The 23,430-nt window shown below is 39.2% G+C and overlaps 3 protein-coding genes across 4 annotated transcripts in view; 1 reads left to right on the top strand and 2 right to left on the bottom strand.

The window, feature by feature from the left end:
* The window catches only part of LOC125027266, a 9,928-nt gene extending 3,920 nt beyond the window's left edge, over positions 1–6,008 (bottom strand). Inside the window, exons 1-7 of the mRNA XM_047616234.1 lie at positions 5,895–6,008; positions 5,439–5,540; positions 4,778–4,896; positions 4,518–4,593; positions 3,475–3,638; positions 3,100–3,214; positions 307–410 (exon numbers count right to left, since the gene is read on the bottom strand). Of these exons, the coding sequence (XP_047472190.1) occupies positions 307–410; positions 3,100–3,214; positions 3,475–3,638; positions 4,518–4,593; positions 4,778–4,896; positions 5,439–5,505 (645 nt within the window). The 5' untranslated portion in view covers positions 5,506–5,540; positions 5,895–6,008. The remainder of the gene's footprint in view (positions 1–306; positions 411–3,099; positions 3,215–3,474; positions 3,639–4,517; positions 4,594–4,777; positions 4,897–5,438; positions 5,541–5,894) is intronic.
* Positions 6,009–11,267: 5,259 nt separating this feature from the next.
* Positions 11,268–16,114, bottom strand: LOC125027552. Of its 2 annotated transcripts, none has more exons than XM_047616645.1 (8): positions 15,781–16,114; positions 15,257–15,358; positions 14,724–14,842; positions 14,467–14,533; positions 13,622–13,785; positions 12,832–12,946; positions 12,540–12,648; positions 11,268–12,015 (listed from the first exon to the last, which is right to left on the bottom strand). In XM_047616645.1, the coding sequence occupies exons 2-8, from the start codon at positions 15,315–15,317 to the stop codon at positions 11,757–11,759; spliced, it is 894 nt and encodes a 297-aa protein (XP_047472601.1). In that variant the 5' UTR covers positions 15,318–15,358; positions 15,781–16,114; the 3' UTR covers positions 11,268–11,756. The 2 variants fall into 2 exon arrangements, with proteins under 2 accessions (XP_047472601.1, XP_047472602.1); XM_047616646.1 differs by having other exon boundaries at positions 15,257–15,331; positions 15,781–15,797.
* A 2,705-nt stretch (positions 16,115–18,819) lies between these two features.
* On the top strand, positions 18,820–23,430 carry LOC125027551. Its single transcript, XM_047616644.1, has 8 exons — positions 18,820–18,950; positions 19,291–19,386; positions 19,722–19,843; positions 20,056–20,122; positions 20,872–21,035; positions 21,294–21,408; positions 22,064–22,172; positions 22,620–23,430. Exons 2-8 carry the CDS (start codon positions 19,326–19,328, stop codon positions 22,876–22,878), a joined length of 897 nt encoding a protein of 298 aa, XP_047472600.1. The 5' UTR covers positions 18,820–18,950; positions 19,291–19,325; the 3' UTR covers positions 22,879–23,430.

Genomic DNA, 23,430 nt, shown 5'->3' with positions numbered 1-23,430 from the left:
AATACATCAATTGATATTTTTTTTTCTACATTGTCGATGACCCAGAGTTAAATCTCAATTTTCTAGGATTTCAGAGGCTGTTTAAAGACAACGATTACTCGCTTGAAAATATTTTATAACATTTAGGTAAAGAGGAAAAAAGGAAATTTCGACACCTACGTATGTATGTTTACGATAAAATACTATCCACAACTGGAAGAAAACCATAAAACTCTTTCAAAATGATGAGACACCAGGAAAGCTGAGGGTCAAGTGACCTGCAACTGCGAAGTGCGTCCACGACCCGTTGACCCTGCCTCACCTGACGGCCCAGTAGGGCGAGCCGAGGTCCATCGGGGCGTCGTCCAGCCACGCCCACGCCTCGGTGTCCTTCGTGTACCGGCCTCCCACCCAGAAGTCCGTCGTCATCTCTGTTGTTGTCGAAAGGTTCGTTTTCTTACAATGGCAGGGTCATGTCGGTCACCTTATTGTCATACACATTTGGTATGTGTACATGTCTGAATACGTACACACATACATGCATACATATATATATACTGCTTTAGTCAAACACACGCATATACACATATACACAGCCACTCATATATGTGTATATATACATACATGTGCGTGTGAATGTGTTATGTGTGTATGTATAATATACAAATACAGACATATATGGAGGCTATCTCTGTCAGGGGATTGCAACTTGCACCGTTCTCTATTGTGTGCAGAACTAGGTCACTGTTGAGAAGGGATAAGGAACAGTTTATCAGGAATCATGCTGAGGAGGTCGAAAGCCATTTCCTAGTAAATGACCTTCGTCCTGCCTACCAAGCTCTGAGAAAGCTGAACTCCAAGCCCTCCTCACAGACGACTGCAGTCTGCTCCGCAAGTGGCCAGATAATCTCAGATCCTGATGGGGTGCGTGTGCGTTGGGCTGAGTATTTTGAGCAGTTGTATCAGCTTGATCCACCAACAGTTTACGTGAATGCGGGTAATGTTGAGATTCCTCTGCCAGAACCAGCCATCAGCGAGGATCCACCCTCCCTGACTGAAGTCAGGGGGGCGATTTCTAAGCTGAAGAGTGGTAAAGCAGCAGGTGTTTGTGGCATCCCAGCTGAATTGTTAAAGGCTTGTGGAGAACCTATGGCAAGGGGCTTGCATGCGTTCCTGTCTGCCATCTGGCTGACTGGTACCATTCCCCCTGACCTGCTGAGGGGTGTGGTCATCCCTCTCTGGAAGGGGAGAGAGAATCGGTGGGACTGCAGCAATCACCGAGGCATTACACTTCTCAGTATACCAGGCAAGGTACTCGCACGTCCTACTGAGACATATCAGAGACTACCTGTTGGGCACCAAAGGCCGGAGCAATTTGGATTCACTCCTGGTAAGTCCACAATAGACCGCATCCTGGCGCTTCGAATCATTGTAGAGCGCCGTCGTGAGTTCGGACGTGGGCTGCTCGCAGCTTACATTGACCTCAAGAGGGCGTTTGATACGGTGCATCGTGAATTATTTTGGAAGATCCTGATGCTAAGAGGAATTCCAACAAGGCTTGTTGGATTAATAGCAAACCTGTATACAGGCAATGAAAGTGCTGTAAAGTGTGGTGGGAGCCTGTCGAGCTTCTTCACTGTTAGTTCAGGTGTGAGGCAAGGCTGTGTTCTTGCACCAACACTCTTCAACACTTGCATGGATTGGATACTGGGTAGAGCTAGTGTCTAAAGTCACTGTGGAGCAACTCTGGGCAATATCAAGGTTACAGACCTTGACTTTGCTGATGATGTTGCCATTCTATCTGAATCTCTGGAAACCCTAGTGGTGGCTTTTGATGCATATAGCAATGAAGCGAAGCCCCTGGGGCTAGAGGTCTCCAAGACCAAGATCCAAGATTTTGGGGGCCTACTAGGAGACCTGTGCAGTCGGTACGTACTTGCTGTGAAAACATCGAAGTCACAGAGAGTTTTATATACCTCGGTAGTGGAGTTCACGACCAGGAAGTCAGTAGACGGATTGGCCTGGCAGCAAAGGGTCATGAAATCTCTCTCGACAAGAGTATTTGGAGATGCCTTTACCTGTGCAGAAGGACCAAACTACGTATCTTCAGGGCCATGAAAGTGAAACCTGGACACTATCTTGTGCTTTGGAATCTCGTCTTGATGCCTTTTGTAACATGGGGTACAGTTGGCGGGACAATGTATCCAACCAACGGTTGCACCGTGAGACCTGTACAGGGCCTGTTACTTACACAATGCGCGATCGCCAACTCAGTCTATACGGCCACTTGGCTCGGTTCCCGCAGGATGACCCTGCCCACCAGGTTGTCTCTGTCCGAGAAAACCCTGGGTGGAGGAGGTCTGTGGGACGACCGAGGAAGTCGTGGCTTGGGCAGATCGATCAAACCTGTCGTGAGGAGCTAGAGATGGGCCGGGCCCCTGCCTGGCAGCTCGCCATGAGGGACCCTCGTAGGTGGAAGCAAAGGGTGGATGCGGCTATGCGCCCCTGCCGGCGTTAGCTCCCAATTGATGATGATGATGATATGTAGGTGTGCATATAGGTATATGTATATGTATTTATATATCTATATGTGTGTATGCTGTATGTATGTATAAATTACATAAATATATATCTATATGAGTGTGTGAATAAAAAATGTGATAACATCAGAAGTATAACGGGAATGAGCTTTGAGCAAAAGGAGGGAGTGGAGGTAGTTTGCAGACGTATATATATGTTTGCATGTATGTACATATATACATGACTAAAAATCATAAAACTAATATATATAGTATATATATATAGTATGTATATGATAAAACATAAAAGTATTATACATATGTATAGATATTAAAACATGTAACTATTATGTATATTTGTATATATATGCATGTGTGGGTGTGGGCAAGCGAGTGCGTATATATATTTATATACCTATATATTGTGTGTTGTGTGATATATATATATATATATATATATATATATATATAAATAGCTATCTACCCACATATATAGTACACAAATATAGATGTGTGTATTTGAAAGGGAAAGATTTGCGCACACATTCTATAACATTTCCTACATACAGCAGTCCAATAGACGAAACACCGAGGTACTCACGAATCTCCCGCAGGTACTTCAGGAGAGCAGCGAACTCCCCGTCGGAGGCAGAAGGATAGCGAACCAGCTCCCCGCCGACGGCCGAGCACAGGGCCCTCGCCTCCCCCCAGCCGACCTGGAGAAAGAAGGCGAGGAAGGACGCAGATAATGGTCGTGAACTTCGCTGACGACCGCCTCTCGAGTACTTAGTATTAGGGAGTGCCAGTTCACTCCGTGTTTTGCCTAAGTATTATCTGATGCTAGTTCTAAACATAAGATTTAATTAGTTGCATTTCCTTTATGGAACAGTAAGAAAACAACACATGTCAGAACAAAACAACACTTACAAAAAAAAAAAAAAAAAAAAAAAAGCTGGCGTCCCAACATACGCTTTACCTTGACGAAGTAGAGGAGAGAGAGGCACTTGTTCCCGACGCTGGTGTAGAGCTTGGGGCATCTTGGGTGGTGGAGTGTGTCGTTGAAGGTCCGAGCGAACTTCTGACCCAGCGCCTCGCTCTCCTCCACGTTGTTGGGTGGGGGAGGGGTGGGGGCGGGCGTCGCTTTAAAAATGGAGTGATTACTTTAACGAACTTTTTTCACTTATTTGTCAAGCTTTAGATGATGCTACTTGAGCCTAACAGTTTTTTAGATTTATTTATTTAAAGAGCCTTATGCTTTAAAGTACATCATCATTTTGGGCAGTGTTTAAAAAATCTGATTAAGCGTTCGCAATTTTTTAATGAAAGTTTATGAAAGATATTTCCTCCTTTGCCTTTCACTTTCTTGTTTCTACAGTTATGGAAGATATGATATAATGTAATATAGATTAGTTGATGCCAAAATACAAATAACTCCATGATGAATTTTTCTTTTAATCAAAAGTTGGCTTATGGTTAGTACACCCATTGTCCCTTTTTTCCAGTACATAAAAGTCTGATGCAGACCCCTATCCTCATAAAACAACCAACATATTCATGTCTCAGATATTACAACTTAAGGTAGTACCACTACAGCAATTATCAGTTCTGAATTGCTTGATCTTTTTCACTGAACTAATCACATAGACACTAATGGACGATTTAGTGGGATGAGATTCAGAGATATATAAAAAAAATAAGGCGGATTATGCATTTGTTACTTACTGATAAAACCTTAATCATGTAATATTAGTAGCGTCTCTCCGTTTTTCATGGTGTTTCGAGTTTGGCAGATCGTATTTGAAAAGTTGTCATACTGTTAAAGTGTACAAAATGTCAAGTTTTGTTTTGTTTTAGCAGTTGTGTATGAATGTTTTTGAGAAGAATGTTAATATTTCTTATTGTGTATCATTGGGTTCGTAACTTAATAGCAATTCTGATGTTTGATGTCCATGTATGGCTTTTGTTTTAGTTAATTACATATCAAATGCAATTATTCATCAAACTCACTGATTTACTCACTAGTAGTGGTCGTTGTAGTACTGGTAGTTCCAGTAGTGGTCGTTGTGATAGTAGTATATGTTTTTAGATGGTTGTTCTGAAAGACGTTTTTTCATTTCATTATATTTCATTAAATAAATGAATATATGAATATATATATATATATATATATATATATATATATATATATATATGGGTAGTCTTGTATTACCTGCTGCATCTGGCAAACAATATGCTTCAATTAATCATATATCAACCCAAGAAGTACAACAGCCACTTACATAACAAATGCTTTCATCAGAGCTGTCTCCGCAGTCACTTACACCATCACAGAGCGCATTACGCGAGATACACCGCCATTCTGTGGCACACTGAATCAACCGACGATCACAAAGGGAAACTGAACAGATAATAATATTAAAAGAAATTATTTTAGTGGCAAGCGTAATATTGATGATAATGATACATTATAAGGATTAACAACATGAACAGAAATAAAGTATGGAACATGAGCAGCGGCCAATACACTTAAATATAAGTGACAAAGAAATATTAGCAAAGAGCCTGAAAATGAGCAAACTGTTTATTCATAACAAGTCCATTTGCGAGAATGTAAATGTGTTGATTGGTATGTACATTCTTCTCATAGACACATATGAATCGATTTTGCTCTCGGTGTGCATGGCATGTATACATTGTTCATTTCTGTATTATATGAAGTTTTCAGACTTTGGCCATTGGTTACGCCGTTTCATCCTGGACTCTAAAATTTTCTCCCATCCCGTGATATATTCTCAAGATTTATAGCATTCAAAACCGGAAAACGCCAGGTGACTTGAACCATGTCCAAGCTAGATATGATTACTCATAACACCATGTAAAGATCTCATTATCCGTCTCCAATATATGTATCTGTCTTCTCTTAAATCCCAGAATAGTTACGTGCGTGTGTGTGCGTCCAAACCAGTCCAAGCAAGAGCCAGATCGCCTTCGCCGGAGAGCAAATCATCTCGATGCTCAGTGGTGGCACACGACGCACAGCAGCTGAAAAATCGGAATCATATATACCTGTCCACTCTTATTTTTTTTACAGATGCTCAAAGACCGAAATGGGTGATATGTGATATATATATACATATATTTGTATATATATTTCATATATACTATATACATATGTATATATATAGGCGTGTACGTGTATGTGGTTGCATATACATACATACAAGTACATACTCTCAAACACCCATACACACAAATATACACATAAATATATACATATATGAACAAGCATAAAAAAGTAATGTGTATACAGAGTTAATGGACAGAGTACCACTGTGTTAACAAGAGCATCCGTAATTACTGTATCTATGAATTCAACGGCAGAGGCCAAGCACTCACAGGCGCGAGCGATGAACCAACTGTTGCCTCAGCTGGATCCAGGTCGCCACTGATCGCCACGGTTCACATGGCGGGTTGTGGTGCCAGTGTCCGCCCTCGGGCTTGCACCACGACTGGTGGCCTCGCAGGTTGACTGTACCCGACGTCGTATCTTCGAAACGTCAACCCACCAGTGATGGGCGTTTATCTCCCGCTGTAATGTTCGCGTCAGAGCTATTTCTGTCTCGATTCTGTCTCATTGTCTTTATTTGTGCACCAACTTGTTTAACTTTCACATTTGTTCTAAATACATATACTCACATAAATGGACAGCATATGTAAAAATTGCGGAGCACCTTCAATTGAAAATTGAAGAAGAAAGTTGAAGGACCATGCTTATCTATACAAATTAATAAACATTGTGTGTGGTGTGTTTGCTTTTTTATACGTGTTTGAGTGTTTACATGGATAACAATACTTACATAGATGTAACTGTGCACACATACTAGAATATATAATTTTTAACTACATGGGGTTTTCCACTCATCACGTGCTTCCACTCTAAGATTACTATATAAACATTATATGCGTGAATGTGTGTACTGCATGTACGTGTTTTGTATACATATCTGTCTAGCTTTCTCTATATATATCTATATATATGTGAGTGTACGTATATATGTATGTGTAACCGTGTGTATGCACGTATGTATGTGTAGGCATGTATTTATGTGTGTATAAACCTTTCTGAGAGTGTCATGTCAGCCACTAGATCCACTTTTTACACTCGTTTCCGAATACCAACCAATCATAGCAAAGCTTGATTGTTTATTAACTAATCACAGGATTTGTTTACGTCTTATATACGAAACACTTCTTCAACAACACGCATCTCAACCATCCTCTACATTAAAACTAATTATTTAATGAATAAGATTATATCAGTGGTCCTCGGCGTGAGCGCTAGTGCCACCGGTGGCGTTGGTTTGTTTCAAATGGATGGCTATTGTTTAGATAAGTCATTAGCATTAGGTTATAATCAATCACTTAGTCTGCCAACCATTTTTCTGTGCACGTATTTGGCAAGTGGGGAACTGCAGTGCTGTGCTATATTCCATAAGCATTTCTTTACTTGGGAAAATGATAGACAGCTACATATGGTTCTCTATCAATATATATATATGTATAAAAAAAAAAAAAAAAAAATATATATATATACACATATACATACACAGTGTCAAATAACTGGGTGTCAATTTGCGTTGGAGTGTTATTTTATACTAGAAGTCGATGAGAACTTAAAAGGGATGCCACTGAAGACAATAGTAAGTTACCATATGTCCCTAAAAATACACGTTGAATACTTTCATATATACACTAGATATTGCCAGGTGAAAAGGAAAAGAGCCACAGTAAGCGAAGAAAATAAATGGTGACGTTTCGAACTCTTAACGAATTCCTCTTCAGACGACTAATAAACCGAATTGGATACGAAGAGAGAATTTTGACGAGAATATATAGTGGCAAGGAGACAGAACGAACCAGAGCAGAATCAGGTCTCAGGAAGAGGGTCAAGATCGAAAAGGGAAGGCTAAAATTAAAATCAAGCTTTTTTACTAATTAATAGAGATTCTAGCATTTTTCTTTCATACGAATTTCCTGATTTATTGATTAATATAGCTCTTTTCCAGTTTAATAAATGGACGAAACACATATCTGATTATCTGGCATATCTAACATCACATGTTTTACTTCGCAATGATACTATTTAATATAATCTAAACAATGATTAGCGCTGGGTTTGGTAGCAAACGATAAACTAAAACCTAAAAGTTCGGTTTCATAACGTGATAGGGAATAAGACGATAAATTTACGACCGAGTCTGTATGGGAAAATTTACACCACGCGCTACGCGAGCAAAGAATATTAAGTTTACTGCGAAGGGATCTTTGATGACATTCGATTTCAAAGGAATATCTACTAAGGGAATGAACGTAGCTTCCATAAATGACAATCACATATACAGTAACGTGTACACCAAGATGAAAAGGAAAAGAGCCACAATAAGAAATGAAAATAAATGGTGACGTTTCGAACTCTTCATGAGTTCCTCTTCAGAAGAAGAATACGAAAGGAGAGAATTCTGACAAGAATAGATAGTGGTAGAGAGACAGAACGAACTGAATCTGGTCTCAGGAGGGTCAAGATCGAAGAGCCTGGAGAAAGTAGGGTCGAGCTTTGCTAACTAACGAGCCCCATTGACGACGAAGACATAGAGGAATAATAACAACAGCCGCCGGGCTGGTAAAGAGATTACATTGTGGCGTCAGGAGCACCTGCTGGCAACCTGGCCACCACGGTAAGCTTCGAGTGCCAGAGAATCAGTTGAGACAGCCATAAGTAGCTGACACATGCCGGGCCATATGCATGTAAGGCCCGGGCGAAGCTTGGCTTTGCAAATCTCAAATGAATGAATAAATGAATGCCCTGCGCGCCATCAAGTACTATAGAGCGTCGAAACCTTAAGTACTGCTAAATCTCGTGATCTTGAATATCAGTCTGTAACAAGCAAACTTTCTCGTCAAATCTATCGGGATTTTTTTTTAGAGCTATTACCTACTATTTTGCGGATGTTTTTTAGGTCAATGTTGCGGATTTTGAAAAAAAAGTTGTCACCAATGACTTCAGTGACGTCACGGCAAATTAACTGCCATGGACTTTGAGTCAGAGAATCGAAAGATCCTTAATCTCAAATGCCTGTTTATCTTATTGTCATCCTCTTCTGTGAGTTTTTGACATGATTTTGTTACATATATAGTGCCTCAGATTTAAGGTATTTCCAATGCTCATCTCAGCGCTTTAGATTGACCTTAACCTTATAAGGTTAATAAGCCGAAGTGCCCTCACTAGCTAGAGAACCAAGCAAAAACGGGTTACTAAGAGAGCATACATATGCAGTGTACATGCCACCTGCATTAGTATATATTCAGTATATTCATAAATAGGTGTATGTTTATTTTGTGTTGTAAGCCCTCAGTCTTTTTACTCTTCTCGCTCTCATGATAGATATACTGAAAAGACTGGGAAATACCCCATTTATAGGTTAAATGATATTGATGTGGATTATGAGGCTCTTCACTATGGCTTAACGACAATATTCCTGTCAGAAAGAGAGAAACAGTAAAGAAGATAAGGTGAACGAAAAGAGAACAAGAAATGTGGAATTCTCAACAGCCAACTGCTCAAGAAAAGGAAAACTGAACTGTGGAAAGTAGAATGCACTAGACACATTTTATACAAAAGAAAAATTAACGGTAGGCTAAACGTATACCTAGAAATGAAGGTAGATGGAGTAGGAGGCTGACTTATCATACCCCAAATAGTAAGCAAATACCAGATGTAAGGTGGGGGATGGGACAGACTGCATAAGTACACAATAATGCATGCATCATTGCAATTAATCTATCAGCACTACTTATTTCATACCTGATCTACGTCAGACTCCCTCCCACACCTTCCGTCACACGAGATGTCACAGCCGTTAAGCAACCCCCAAAGATGACGCAACATACCCGCTTATTCGTCCTCCGCACATGACCCTACATTTCTCACCCATGGACCTCAGCTGTCCGCCTCACCGTCACCAATTGCGCTTCTTTGCAATTTCCTAGTAACGTTCTCCTTCATCCTCTTTTATAGTTATAATACTTTTCGTTTACTGGGACCTAGTTAAGTAATAATAATAATGATGAACGAATTGATAAATAGATAAATAACAAATACTCTAAAATAGTTCATTGGCTTTTTCAACTTAAACTAAAACAATGAAATAAAAAAAAATCAATAAAAACCTTTCTCGTATCTTTGTCTTTAGCTCAGTGTTTAGCAGTCTTTTAGATTTCAAAAGATATATGAATAAAAATAAGATAAAATAAAGAGACAAAGAGTAGATGAAATAATACTGATCACTTTTCGTTCACTTGACCTTCTGCTACCTTAACTATGATCCAGACATGATAAATGCCTTCAGTCTCTCACCTTCATATTCTGAACTTTACCTCCCCTCCTCACGTTGCTTTCCCTCCTTTACTTGTCTATCATTATTATTATTATCCAGCACACATCACCGAGCAGCAGCCACTCAGGACAGCCTAGTCCTCAGCCGACCCCCTCCCCCCATGCTCCCCCGCAGCACCTGCAGCACAGTAAAACTAGTACGTATCAGAACTATGGTATAAATACATACAAAAAAAAAAAAAAAAAAAAATGTGTGAAAATAAAACTGTTTTCCGATTTTTCGTGGTTTGTGCTTATTAGAAATTCCTTTTTCCTTATTCGATTTGTCACGATATAGAAATAGGAGAAAGAGAAAATGCCACAATACAAAAAAAATAAGTATTGCGTAAGATATTTGTCAGCTTGTAAAACTGAAGGTGAGAGAAATATTGCAGGTAGGCAATGCAGCCGCCATTAACATGCATCAGTTATCAAATAATCCCCACAGCATTCGCAAGGAAATATTTGCGAACATAGCACAAGTTACTGTGGTTGTCGCACGGAAAATCGCAGGATAGCTAGTGTTTACACAAGTGAGTAAATGAGCGACTGCGAGAATGCTAGAATTAGAACATGAATTCTTGAATTCTTATTAACGCCATCGAGATTATAAGAGAAACGATTAACGCAAAGTAATTTCAAGTAGCTCGATGAATTCAACATAAAATGATATGACTTGATGTATATATCAAAGAGAAAGCACGATAATGATTATGGTAATAATTATAACAATAGCAGTTGTAATAATAAGTCATGACATGATGCCACAACAGATCCCTGACCTACTACTCTAATACTGCTTCTACCTCTATCACTACTACCACGACTACTACTACTAATATGCAGTCAGTGCCATCCCTCCATCTTCCATCTGGTCTTCGCTCACTACTTGGGGTCTGATCAGTCAACTTCATGCTCCATTTGCTAACTTCACATGTAGCTATATGCTCAGCCCACCTCTACCTTTATTCTTTTGTATACAATGTGTCGAGTGCACTCTCCTTCCCACGTCCCAGTTCTCTCCTTTCTCTAGAGTTGAGTGTTGGGAATGCCACATTCCTGATTTTTCTTTTGTTCTTCATTCATCTCCTTTATTATTTCTCTCTTACTGACTGGAATGCGGTTGCTAAGCCATGGTGAAGATGACCCATGATCCACATCAGCACCATTTAACCTAAAAGGGGGGGGGGGGGTCCTAGTCTCTCTCGATGGCCTTGCAGTTTATTCGTTATGAGAGCAAGAAGAGGGTAAAGAGACTGAGGGGTTAATAATCAAAACATACAGTCACCTGTTTATTAACTTACACATATACAGATGATATATATATATATATATATATATATATATATATATGTATATGTATATATATATATTTAAAAGCTCAGATATAATACCCATCTTAGTAACCTTTTTAGGTGTTTGAGATTAATGACTGACATTCTGTCTCAACGTTCATGGCAGTTAATTTACCGTGGCACAGAAACGCTGTAAAGCTCGACGCCTTTAGAATACTTAGTACTGCGAAGGGCCTATTACACAAGAATAGATTTACTGTTCACTGTTTACAGTGTTCAACATATTCTTGTCATGCACCATGTACTACAAATTACACGAGTGCGTGCTGTTAATCTGTATTCACGCATATGAACATCGACAAAGGCTCAATTGTTTTAGTATAGAAAGCAAATGAACTTGATTGTGAATCTTCAAAAGTTATCTTTTTTTAAGTCTATACTATAATAAATGCCTATATACACGAAACAAGCATAACTGATTCATGATAAAAATATTCGAAGTCAAAAAGGGTTCTTGAGGTAGTACAATGATCACGGATCGCTAGCAAGCGTGAGGTCATGAGCGGTGCTGGGAACATGTTCACACAGAGGGCTCCTGACGCTGAGGCAGTTCTCGTCGCTAATGTAGAAGTAGTGGCGGAAGGTGACGGCGGCGCAGAGCTCGTGGGAGTCGCGCCGGGGCGCCTGCTCGTAGTGGTAGCAGGCCGAAGTGTTGGTCCAGTAGGCGACGTCCTCAGGCTTGCCGTCTTGCACTGACTCCTGCTGGCGGCTGCTGCAACTATCGGTGTGTCTGCGGGGGAAAGGGCCGTCTCTACAGTGTTCAACAATAAATTGTGGATTGATTCAGCCTTTTTTTTTCTCTTTCCACTCGTTTACTTTTAAAAATACGCCTTTTTATAGTTCGTAGGACAGTTATCAGTGACGGAAATTGAAGTTATTTTTTTAGTGATCTTTTTTCCGAATGTAACTCAGCCTGTGACATTAATCCATTTCCTACATTCCGTCACTGTCGTTGACCCATAGATAACATTGATTTTCTTGAGTCTCAAAGGTTGTTTGAATAATCACAGCAATTGAATGGATAAATCAGTCGCTAGAAAATGCCTTATAACATAACAGAAAAAGGAAAGAAGCAAACCACACGCACTTATGTCTTATCTGTGCACTTATCTGTGCGTATGTATGAATGTGCATATATTATAAGATCAATTGTAAAGTCCGTAATTAGGGAAAAAGCATAACCCTTGTAAAGATGAGGGCCAGGTAACCTCCAGCAACTGCGAAGTGCGTCCCGACCCGTTGACCCTGCCTCACCTGACGGCCCAGTAGGGCGAGCCGAGGTCCATCGGGGCGTCGTCCAGCCACGCCCACGCCTCGGTGTCCTTCGTGTACCGGCCTCCCACCCAGAAGTCCGTCGTCATCTCTGTTGTTGTCGAAAGATTCGTTCGGTCACCTTATTATGTGTGTATAGGGGAACACACACATATATATATGCACACAGTACACACATATACACGTGTGTATTCAAAAAGGAAAGATTTGTGTACACATTTTATAACACATCATGCATACAGCGGTCCCATAGACGAAACACCAAGGTACTCACGTATCTCCCGCAGGTACTTCAGGAGAGCAGCGAACTCCCCGTCGGAGGCAGAAGGATAGCGAACCAGCTCCCCGCTGATGGCTGAGCACAGGGCCCTTGCCTCCCCCCAGCCGACCTAGAGAAGGCGGTGAAGGAAGGCGAAGGACGCAGATAATGGTCGTGAACTTCGTTAACGACTACCTCTCGAGTATATAATATATAGGGACTCCAGCTGGTTAATTATTATTTTACTGTGGCAATCCATTCCGTGTCTAAGTACTGTCTGATGCTAGGTCTATATATGGAATTTAATTGGTTTCATTTCCTTTTCAGTGACATAACACTGAATCCACAAGAAAACAAAACGCGACAGAACAAAACAACAACTGCGAAAAACGTAAATAGTGGAGTCTGAGACAATTATACCCCAACACACGCTATATCTCATTGGTTCCTAAACTTTCCGGGCTGGCGCCCCCTTGGCTTCCAGGTGGATTTCCTGGCGACCCCTGTCATACACACATGCGAGCATGTGCCTTTTTATGATATGCTTAAAAAATGTATTCCACAAAAAACAGAACAAGTCAATAAACTAATTTTATTAGCATCATCCCCCGGCTTAGCAAGCATGTTTTCTGCGAACATGTCCCCTACGTTCACATGGACACGGGGCCAACTTTGATATCTTTGATTTTAATAACGCCATCCTGTCGCCCCCCTCCCTACCTGCACCTTTTGCCTCATTACCTCTTAGATCTTTCCATCGCCCCCAGGGAGACGGTACCGCCCACTTTAGGAACCAATGATTTACCTTGACGAAGTAGAGGAGAGAGAGGCACTTGTTCCCGACGCTGGTGTAGAGCTTGGGGCATCTTGGGTGGTGGAGTGTGTCGTTGAAGGTCCGAGCGAACTTCTGACCCAGCGCCTCGCTCTCCTCCACGTTGTTGGGTGGGGGAGGGGTGGGGGCGGGCGTCGCTTCAAGGACGGAGACATTATTCTAAGCAAGAACTTTTACCCATTTATCGAGCTGTTATGATTGTCAAACTTTATCCACTTTGGAATATATTTCACAGGCATTAGAACCCTTATGATTTTCGACATGATTTTTTTTCTTTTTAGGATACTGATTTTGGGGTTTGGAATTTTGGACAAAATACGAAACAGAAACTCGGAAAATCACCTTGCCGTGTGAGCACCAACTTTTCGTTTGCTGCGATCATAGTAGATTGAATTACGGAAAATAATTACCTATCATTGAGTAAACAAATCCGAGGTTATTATCAAAAGGAATTATATATAATTGAATTCAAAGGGAAGAACTTATTTTGTTCATGTTACGAATTGTTATTCGATGATAAAAAAGTCGGTATACGTACTTTCAGACAAACACATAAATGTGTAAATGTACATACACACATATATATTATGTTAACCATGCTCATTGTGACAAATGCAGAATGGGTATGATTGAGAATGAATATCTTCATAATTGCAAGGATGATAATTTATGCAGGGTTTGGTCGCATTTTTGTTGCATATAAGCGTATTTTGAGAAATACTTGGAAACATGCTCATGTAAGTCTTTAAGTCATGTAGATTCATTTAATCTCATTTAATATGCTTAAGTTTAATCAATTCCTTATTTTCCATACTCACTGGTAGTTGTGGTGGTTGTGGTAGTAGTGGTCGTTGTGGTAGAAGGAAATACTCCTAGCCTTCTTCCCTAAAAGAATAGCATTAAAAAAAAAATTACCCACTTAAAGTAAAACAAATAAAAAAAATGTTTACCAGTCTGGCGAAAACTTGTGTGTACACACATACACGCACATACACACACATTCATATACACATACACAAATTTCCAGTCAACGAATCGTTTACCTTTATCATTTATTTCACAAAATTACACTTACGTTGCACATGTCTTCGTCTGAGCTGTCAGAGCAGTCCCGCCTCCCATTACAAATATATCTCCTTTTGATGCACGTCCTTATTGTAGCACACTCAATGTAATCAGGACTGCAGCTGTAAACTGAAGTAAATAAAATAGTGATAATGACAACGGCTTTAACATCAACATTTATATTGATGATTTCGATAATGCTAATTTCGCTGCTACTAATTTTCATGATGAAAACGACGAGTAACAATTAAGACAAGTTATCAAGTGAACAATAAGATACATTGATAAAGATATTGAATTTCTAAAGTGGAGAGAAGGCCTAGGGTATTTTGTAATGTCATGTGTTGTGTAAGTGACCATGCATCATATGTACCTGTGTGATGGTGACTTTACATGTGAGCCTATTTAATCATTGGTTACAGTTAGATGTTCCAAGTATCTATAACATCTATATACAACTATCCCAACATGCATAAATACTACATTTGCGTATGTAAGTATTCCAAAAACGACACACAAACATCAAGCAGCCTGTGACCCCACCTCCGCTACAGATCCCAAGCACCATCAAGGACCCAACGACCATCAGCGGAGAGCGAACCATCTTCTCGGGGGATTCTGCCAAAGGACGCACAATTCCTGAAACTATTTGAAAATTGGAGATTAAGGCTCGACTGGTTGTCCACTTTATAGTGCTTTACATCACCTCCGGCTGTGTTGGCTGATATCACAGAAAGAAATACACACGAAAATTATATATATATATGATGTATACACATATGTATTAAGTATACACACACATATGCATATAATGAAAATGTGCACACATATGTACCGTAGATATGCTTATATATACATGCGTAAGTAAATCCGTGCACACACGCATATATATATATATTTATATATATATATACATACATACTCACATATGTATGTGTGAACATATATATGGGTGTATTCAAATGCATTTAGTTTTATACAAGGATCATTCCTATTGAATACGACAGGAAAAGACCAGAATTCGCCAGCTGCAACTAAGGTTTGTACAGAAGAGAAGCAGCACTCACAGGCGCGAGCGATGAACCAACTGTTGCCTCAGCTGGAGCCAGGTCGCCACTGATCGCCACGGTTCACATGGCGGGTTGTGGTGCCAGTGTCCGCCCTCGGGCTTGCACCACGACTGGTGGCCTCGCAGGTTGACTGTACCCGACGTCGTATCTTCGAAACGTCAACCCGACAGTGATGGGCGTTTATCTCCCGCTGTAATGTTTCGCGTCAGAGCTATTTCTGTCTCGATTCTGTGTCTCTTTGTCTATTTGTACCCCAACTTGTTTAACGTTCACATAAGGCCTCCGCATATATACTGATATAAATGGGCAGTAGATTGTAGGACCTTCCATTAAAGAAAGTTGCAAGACCATGCACGTCTCTAAATCAGCATAGAAACAAATTAATACATTTATGGGTATGTTTGTAGTACATTTTCTCATTGTCCCTTATTACGCAATTACTTATTCATCATTTACATCCGTATATATACATACACATACATTAACATTTATATGTATATACATCCATAACACACTCACGCATATATGTATATATATATATATGTGTGTATATGCATATATACATACCCCCATATATATTATATACATACATATATACATACATATGCATCACACCCACACATTTTTCTACACATGCAAAAAATATACACAAGCATATACATGAGTATATATTTATATGTATATACACACGCACATACACATAAATACAAGTATGTTATATATATTATCATGATTATCCCACAGCCTATTTTTCACTACAGGACTTAGACCTCTCTCAATTAGTTATTGAAAAGTTGGCAGTACCACCCTTATCTGTTTGGATACTCTTCCTATAATATGAATACACACACATATATATGTGTATGTGTGTGTGCGTGTGTATATAGTACACATATGTATATATATATATATATATATATGTGAGGAATGATTTAAGGGGACTGTTACCCATCGCATGCATGCTAAAGGGGGCTTCCTAAGAGTAAATGAAGTCCCAAAATTTTATCTCTCGTAAAACGACAATTTTGCTTCTGTAATACAGCGATTAGATCAAATATACATTAAATGCACTTCTTAATATATATAAAGTCAGAGAATAGAATTTCTAAAGCATCCTAAGTCCTGTATACATATATCGAATTCCTCTAAACTATCCATGCTTTGCACACACGTACTGTGCATAATTACATCCAAATAAAAGGTAAGCAACAACTGGTTCTTTCACTCCAGGGGATGTACCTGCATAAACACCGATAAGATAAAATCTATGATTAATAATAATAATTATAATAGAACAACAAAAATATAAACACCCATACACAGTGTCTATACCTAGTATCAAGGTATACTTTACATCTTTATTTCATAATGATTTTTTTTTTAATAATCGGGAACTCCAAAGTTCGCAGACACGGTTTTATGAGACTCCATATTTTCATCTGCAGGTTATGATAGCAGAAGTATATGAAAGTATATGAATATGCTCAGCTCTCCCCCTCCGAATGCCCCATCACAAACTAGGGAGAAGTAGGGGCCACCGGGCATCATGCTATAAAAATATCTTTTGTTGCAATCAGTTTGCACATTATTATTTTCTAACTTAAGAAAAGCAATGGAAAGAAATGTGCAATATATATAAACTACACAAAGGATATTTTTTCTCTCTAAAAAAGAAAATAAATAATTAAGTTTAGCAAGATTATATTCTTCTACATCGTTTTCCATGTTATATAACCAAGATTTTTTGTTCGTAAATTCTTAGATTATGCTCAAATACCACTGGTTCTTGGCACACACCCCTTGTGCTCAAAATTTGAATGATTTCTTTTTTTTTTTTATCATGAAAAACGAAACGTGTTCCAACCTACCTTTTCGTCATAAAAAAAAAAAAAAAAATCTTATTATTAAACATAAGACTATTAGGCTAGTTTGTTTTTCATGCAATGAACTGCAAACTGTTCTACAGACATTAATAAAACGTGTACATATGAAAAACCCAACTCAAAAATAATATCGAAAATGGCAATAAAAGAGACGGTCCTGTAGGATTTCTCATCTTGCTTATCTCCTCAAAGGATTCCTCTCACAGACATATATATATACGTGTTATAAATATACTGTATGTATGTATAACTCACACACACACACACACACACACACACACACACACACACACACATATATATATATATATATATATATATATATATATATATATATATGTATTATATGTGTGTGTGTTGATCAGAAATACCATCATATAAGATGGTACTGCCAACTACGTTCTGCAGTAGAATAATAGGCTGTGGGATAATGATAATAGGTATAATAAATACCTTTATAGAAATATATACACTTATGTATGTGCGTGTATATTTATATCTACATACATACAGTCGTATATATTCATGAGCATAAATGTATATATATATATATATTTATATATACGTGTGTTATGGATAAATGATATATATGTACATATGTCTGTGTGCATATATGTATATCTATAAGTATATATACAAGTATATATTTATATTTTCATATATAAATATATCTGCGTGTTTATATTTATCTTTATGTATATATGCGTTTATAAATGCATGGATTATACATGCATCTATTTATATATGTATAAATGGAGATATATGTGTGTAAACGCAGATATACATATATCCATACACATGTATATGTGTATGTATTTGTTTACATATGCACATACACCCACATACATTTAATCATTTATATATATACATATACCTTTACAAAAAATATGTTTATGTATGTAAGACGGACATGAATGATGAATAGGTAATTACACAAAAAAATGACAGATGCGAGACAGAAATAGTGTATGCGTGCGTGTATTCATACAGATATGAATCCGTATACGCGTGTATAATCTAGATCCGATGCGAGACAGAAATAGCCTTGACATGAAACATTACAGCAGGAGATAAACGCCCATCAATCGGGTTGACGTTTCGAAGATACGACGTCGGGTACAGTCAACCTGCGAGGCCACCAGTCGTGGTGCAAGCCCGAGGGCGGACACTGGCACCACAACCCGCCATGTGTGCCGTGGCGATCAGTGGCGACCTGGCTCCAGCTGAGGCAACAGTTGGTACATCGCTCGTGAGTGCTGCCTCTCACTTGCACAAACCTGATTGGCAAGTAGTGAATTCGGCTCTTTTCATATAATGATCTGTAGGAAAGACCCTTATATGAATCTGAATACATTTGTTTACACAAACACTTACATACTTATTTGTATATATACATACACAAATGTATATATGTACATATATGTATATACTGTATATATATATATGTATGTATCTATAAGTATATATGTGTATGTATATGTATGATACAACATACATATAGTATGTTGTATCTAAATGCATATACGCTTTTTCTTTAATATCAGTCAACAGCTAAAGGGAATATGAAGCACAGTAAAGTGAACAACCAGTCAAGCCTTCGTGTCCTATGTTCAAATAATTTGAGGAATTGTGCGTCCTTTGGCAGAATCCCCCAAGAAGATGGCTCGCTTTCCGCTGATGGTCGTTAGGTCCTTGATGGTGCTTGGGATCTGTAGCGGAGGTGGGTCGTTATGTAGTATTTATGCATGTATTACCGAGATAGTTGTATATAGTTGATACAGATAAACAGATGGATATCGATAATTTAGCTGTACCAAAATTTATTAATAGGCTTTCATGTAAAGTCGCATCATTTACACAACACACATAACATTACAAAATAGCCTAGGATGATTTCTGTCGGTTTTCAATTATTTTAAAATATCCATTCAATATTTGTGTTCATTGTTACTCGTCGTTTTCATAATTAACATTAACAGCAGCCTAATAGCATTATGAAAATCATTAATATTGATGTTGATATTAAACCCATTATTAATATCATTAATACTTCAGCTTACAGTTATTGTCGTCCTGGCACCATTGAGTGTGCTACATTGGGGGGGTGCCTGTATACGAGTTCAATTTGTAATGGCAGACAGGACTGCATTGACAACTCAGACGAAGACATCTGCACCGTAAGTGAATGTAATTTTGGCACAGATGAAATACGGTTGATAAAGGTTAACAATTCGGAAGACTGGTAAATATACTACTTTATTAAATTTCTACTTTAAGTGGGTAACTTGTGTGTGTGTGTGTATATATACATATATACTTGTATATACACATAAGTCTTCACAAAACTGTGAAAAATCTACTTTAATTTAAAAAATGCTATTTTTTTTAGGGAAATAAGCTTAGAGTAATTCCTTCTACCACAACGACCACTACTACCACAACCACCACAACTACCAGTGAGTATGGGAAATAAGGCAGTGGGGATAAACTTTTGTTTATATATGATACCAAATGATATTCCTGACCTTAGGACTTGCATGAACAGGTGTCCAAGTGGAAACTGTTATTTTCAAAATTCACAAAAAGACAAAATCTTGCATAAATGAATGAATTAAATATTATTATTATTATTATTATATATTCATGTTTATATATATGTGTGTGTGTGTGTGTTTGTATACATTCGTCAAGTATTTCAGACGAAGATATAATCAAAACCAGTTAAATACATCTTTGCAACTGTGATATTATTGCTCATTCACACCCTTTCTACTTTTGTCGCAATGAACACGGTTAACACACACACACACACACATATGTGTGTATTTGTTATGTAATTACGTAGCACGACATAAATAAAATCAGATCCTTCCCTTTGGATTCCATTATGTATAATTTCTTTGAAAATTATCATGAATTAATTTTCTTAATGATGTCATAATGATAGGGGGTTATTCTCCGTAATGTAGTGTCTTTTAGGATCACAGAAAACGGAAAGTAGGTGATTTTTCAAGTTACTCTTTCTATCTTGGATCAAAACTGCAAAACCCAAAATGAATATACGCCCCCCCTCAAAAAACAAACAAACAATACATATTATGGCAAGACTCATTAAGGGGGTAAGGCCCATGCACCTTATCATTCTGAAATGGATAATGAAAGATTGAAAAAGTTCTTGCTTAGAATAATGTCTCCGTCCTTGAAGCGACGCCCGCCCCCACCCCTCCCCCACCCAACAACGTGGAGGAGAGCGAGGCGCTGGGTCAGAAGTTCGCTCGGACCTTCAACGACACACTCCACCACCCAAGATGCCCCAAGCTCTACACCAGCGTCGGGAACAAGTGCCTCTCTCTCCTCTACTTCGTCAAGGTAAAGTTTTTATTCTATCACTGTCGTTATGTCCTGTCGTGTTTACATTCCTTGTGTATATAGCATTGCAGATACGCAAAGGAGAGGAAACTTATTTCTAGTTTCATGGAACTATAATTCTAAAACTTGACATCCGATTAAGCTTAGGAGGAATGCAGAGTAAACTGGCTCTGTGAAATAAGAGATAATCAACCAGGAATATCTTTTTAATAAATGATTATTGGTCGCCACTGATCCGTCCTTCACTGCCTTCTCCAGGTCGGCTGGGGGGAGGCGAGGGCCCTGTGCTCGGCCGTCGGCGGGGAGCTGGTTCGCTACCCTTCTGCCTCCGAAGGGGAGTTCGCTGCTCTCCTGAAGTACCTGCGGGAGATAGGTAAGTGTCTTGCTGTTTCATTCAGTTCGTGAAATAGGTATGAATTTATATATATATATATGTGTGTGTGTGACAACCCTCCCCAATACGGACTCGCCACTCCAGAAACATTACACAGAATAAGCAGTACTACAACCTAACAAAACGAATGTGCAACTAGGATCTTGCTAGCTCATAGACATTGCTTATCTTCTCATACTAAAGTACCGATGAAATGTTTTTATGCACAAACAATTTGGAAGAATATATCAGATCATATGTCAGATATGTTAGATGTACTGAGAGATCTACGTAAAATGGACTGATGGTGTATCGCAAGGATATAGATAACTTTCCCTAACATGACTCGAACCCTTGCCACTCCAGGTATATGCGCCAGAATGAGCAGAATTTAACCAACTGGTCGTGTGGTCCCAGGTTGGTTTAGCACTGTTCATATCGGGCCTCAAGTAGTAGAGGCTTGTGTCATTACCAGGAACGGTCCAGTATTAGTACATCTTATTCATATACACACTCGTTTATATGTGTGCATGTGTGCGTATGCATGTGAATGTATGAATACACACACACACATATTTACATATTCACACACATACACATATATTTTAATATTTTGCTGGACATTATCCTGCTTAATATGCACCTTGCTGCGCAGGGATGACGACGGACTTCTGGGTGGGAGGCCGGTACACGAAGGACACCGAGGCGTGGGCGTGGCTGGACGACGCCCCGATGGACCTCGGCTCGCCCTACTGGGCCGTCAGGTGAGGCAGGGTCAACGGGTCGGGACGCACTTCGCGTTCGCTGGAGGTCACCTGACCCTCAGCTTTCCTGGTGTCTCATCCTTTTTAAAGAAGTTTATGGTTTTCTTCCAGTTGTGGATAGTATTTTATCATAAAAATACATACATAGGTGTTGAAATTTACCTAAATGTTATAAAATATTTTCTAGCGAGTTATCGTTGTCTTTAAACAGCCTCTGAAATCCTAGAAAATTGATACTTAACCCTGGGTCATCGACAATGGAGTAAAAAGAGATATCAATTGATGTGTTATATGACACGATTTACATAAAAAAGCTTCTAAATTTAGCAATGTCAAACGTCAACAGAAAGCACATTTCTAAAATTCAGTGAGTCGAAAGCGCTCACATGTGAATAAGTGAAAAGACAACTTATTCACACACTGCAGTGACGTTCCTTCCCCCCGCAGACACACCGACAGATGCAGCAGCCGCCAGCAGGAGTCGGCGCCAGACGGCAAGCCTGAGGACGTCGCCTACTGGACGAACACTTCGGCCTGCTACCACTACGAGCAGGCGCCCCGGCGCGACTCCCACGAGCTCTGCGCCGCCGTCACCTTCCGCCACTACTTCTACATTAGCGACGAGGACTGCCTCAGCGTCAGGAGCCCTCTGTGTGAACATGTTCCCAGCACCGCTCATGACCTCACGCTCGCTAGCAATCCATGAGCATTGTACTACTTCAAGAACCCTTTTTGATTTCTCGTATTTTTATCATGAATCACTTATCCTTTTAATTTTGTGAAACTGCTACTCTAGAAATTATTATAGGATAGACTTATAAGAAGATATTTACGTCATTAAAAAGGCCTCTAACACGAGCACATTATCGTTTACTTGGTGCATTCTAAAAGTCTACCGTGTATTTTCTGTAGATCCGTATAGACATGTATAAACACAAAGTTTCATTGTTTCCTTAGAAATTTACGGTCGCTTGCTATCTTGAAAGCAATTTTAGAGGCCTTCTTTCCTTCTCTTCTTTTGGGCAGAGGCAAGATACTGCAATACTGTGATTGGTGACAGTCCACCAGTGCCAGTGTTCACATACGCGAATACAGGTTAACAACGCGCGCTCGTGTCATTTGAAGTACACGGTGCGTGACAAGAATACGTTGTACACTGCAGACAGTGCACGATAATTCTATTCTTGTGTGACAGGCCCTTAAATATACAACATATATTTCATCTGCATATTTGTAAGGTAATAAACAGGTGACTGTA

This window comes from Penaeus chinensis, chromosome 7 (assembly GCF_019202785.1).
Source record: "Penaeus chinensis breed Huanghai No. 1 chromosome 7, ASM1920278v2, whole genome shotgun sequence".
NCBI classification, from domain to species: Eukaryota; Metazoa; Arthropoda; class Malacostraca; order Decapoda; family Penaeidae; genus Penaeus; species Penaeus chinensis.
Note: the sequence above shows the minus strand (reverse complement) of the source record. Positions and strands in the feature narration are given on the sequence as shown.

What these genes read in the sequence shown, in the direction of transcription:
- LOC125027552 (XM_047616645.1), bottom strand. Translation starts at nt 15,317, where the DNA reads ATGGTTCGCTCTCCGCTGATGGTCGTTGGGTCCTTGATGGTGCTTGGG. An exon ending in GCTTGGGATCTGTAGCGGAG is followed by an intron (nt 14,843 to 15,256) that starts GTGGGGTCACAG and finishes TATTTACTTCAG; the next exon opens with TTTACAGCTGCAGTCCTGAT. An exon ending in CTCTCCTCTACTTCGTCAAG is followed by an intron (nt 12,947 to 13,621) that starts GTAAATCATTGG and finishes CGCCTTCTCTAG; the next exon opens with GTCGGCTGGGGGGAGGCAAG.
- LOC125027551 (XM_047616644.1), top strand. Translation starts at nt 19,326, where the DNA reads ATGGCTCGCTTTCCGCTGATGGTCGTTAGGTCCTTGATGGTGCTTGGG. An exon ending in CAGACGAAGACATCTGCACC is followed by an intron (nt 19,844 to 20,055) that starts GTAAGTGAATGT and finishes TATTTTTTTTAG; the next exon opens with GGAAATAAGCTTAGAGTAAT. An exon ending in CTCTCCTCTACTTCGTCAAG is followed by an intron (nt 21,036 to 21,293) that starts GTAAAGTTTTTA and finishes TGCCTTCTCCAG; the next exon opens with GTCGGCTGGGGGGAGGCGAG.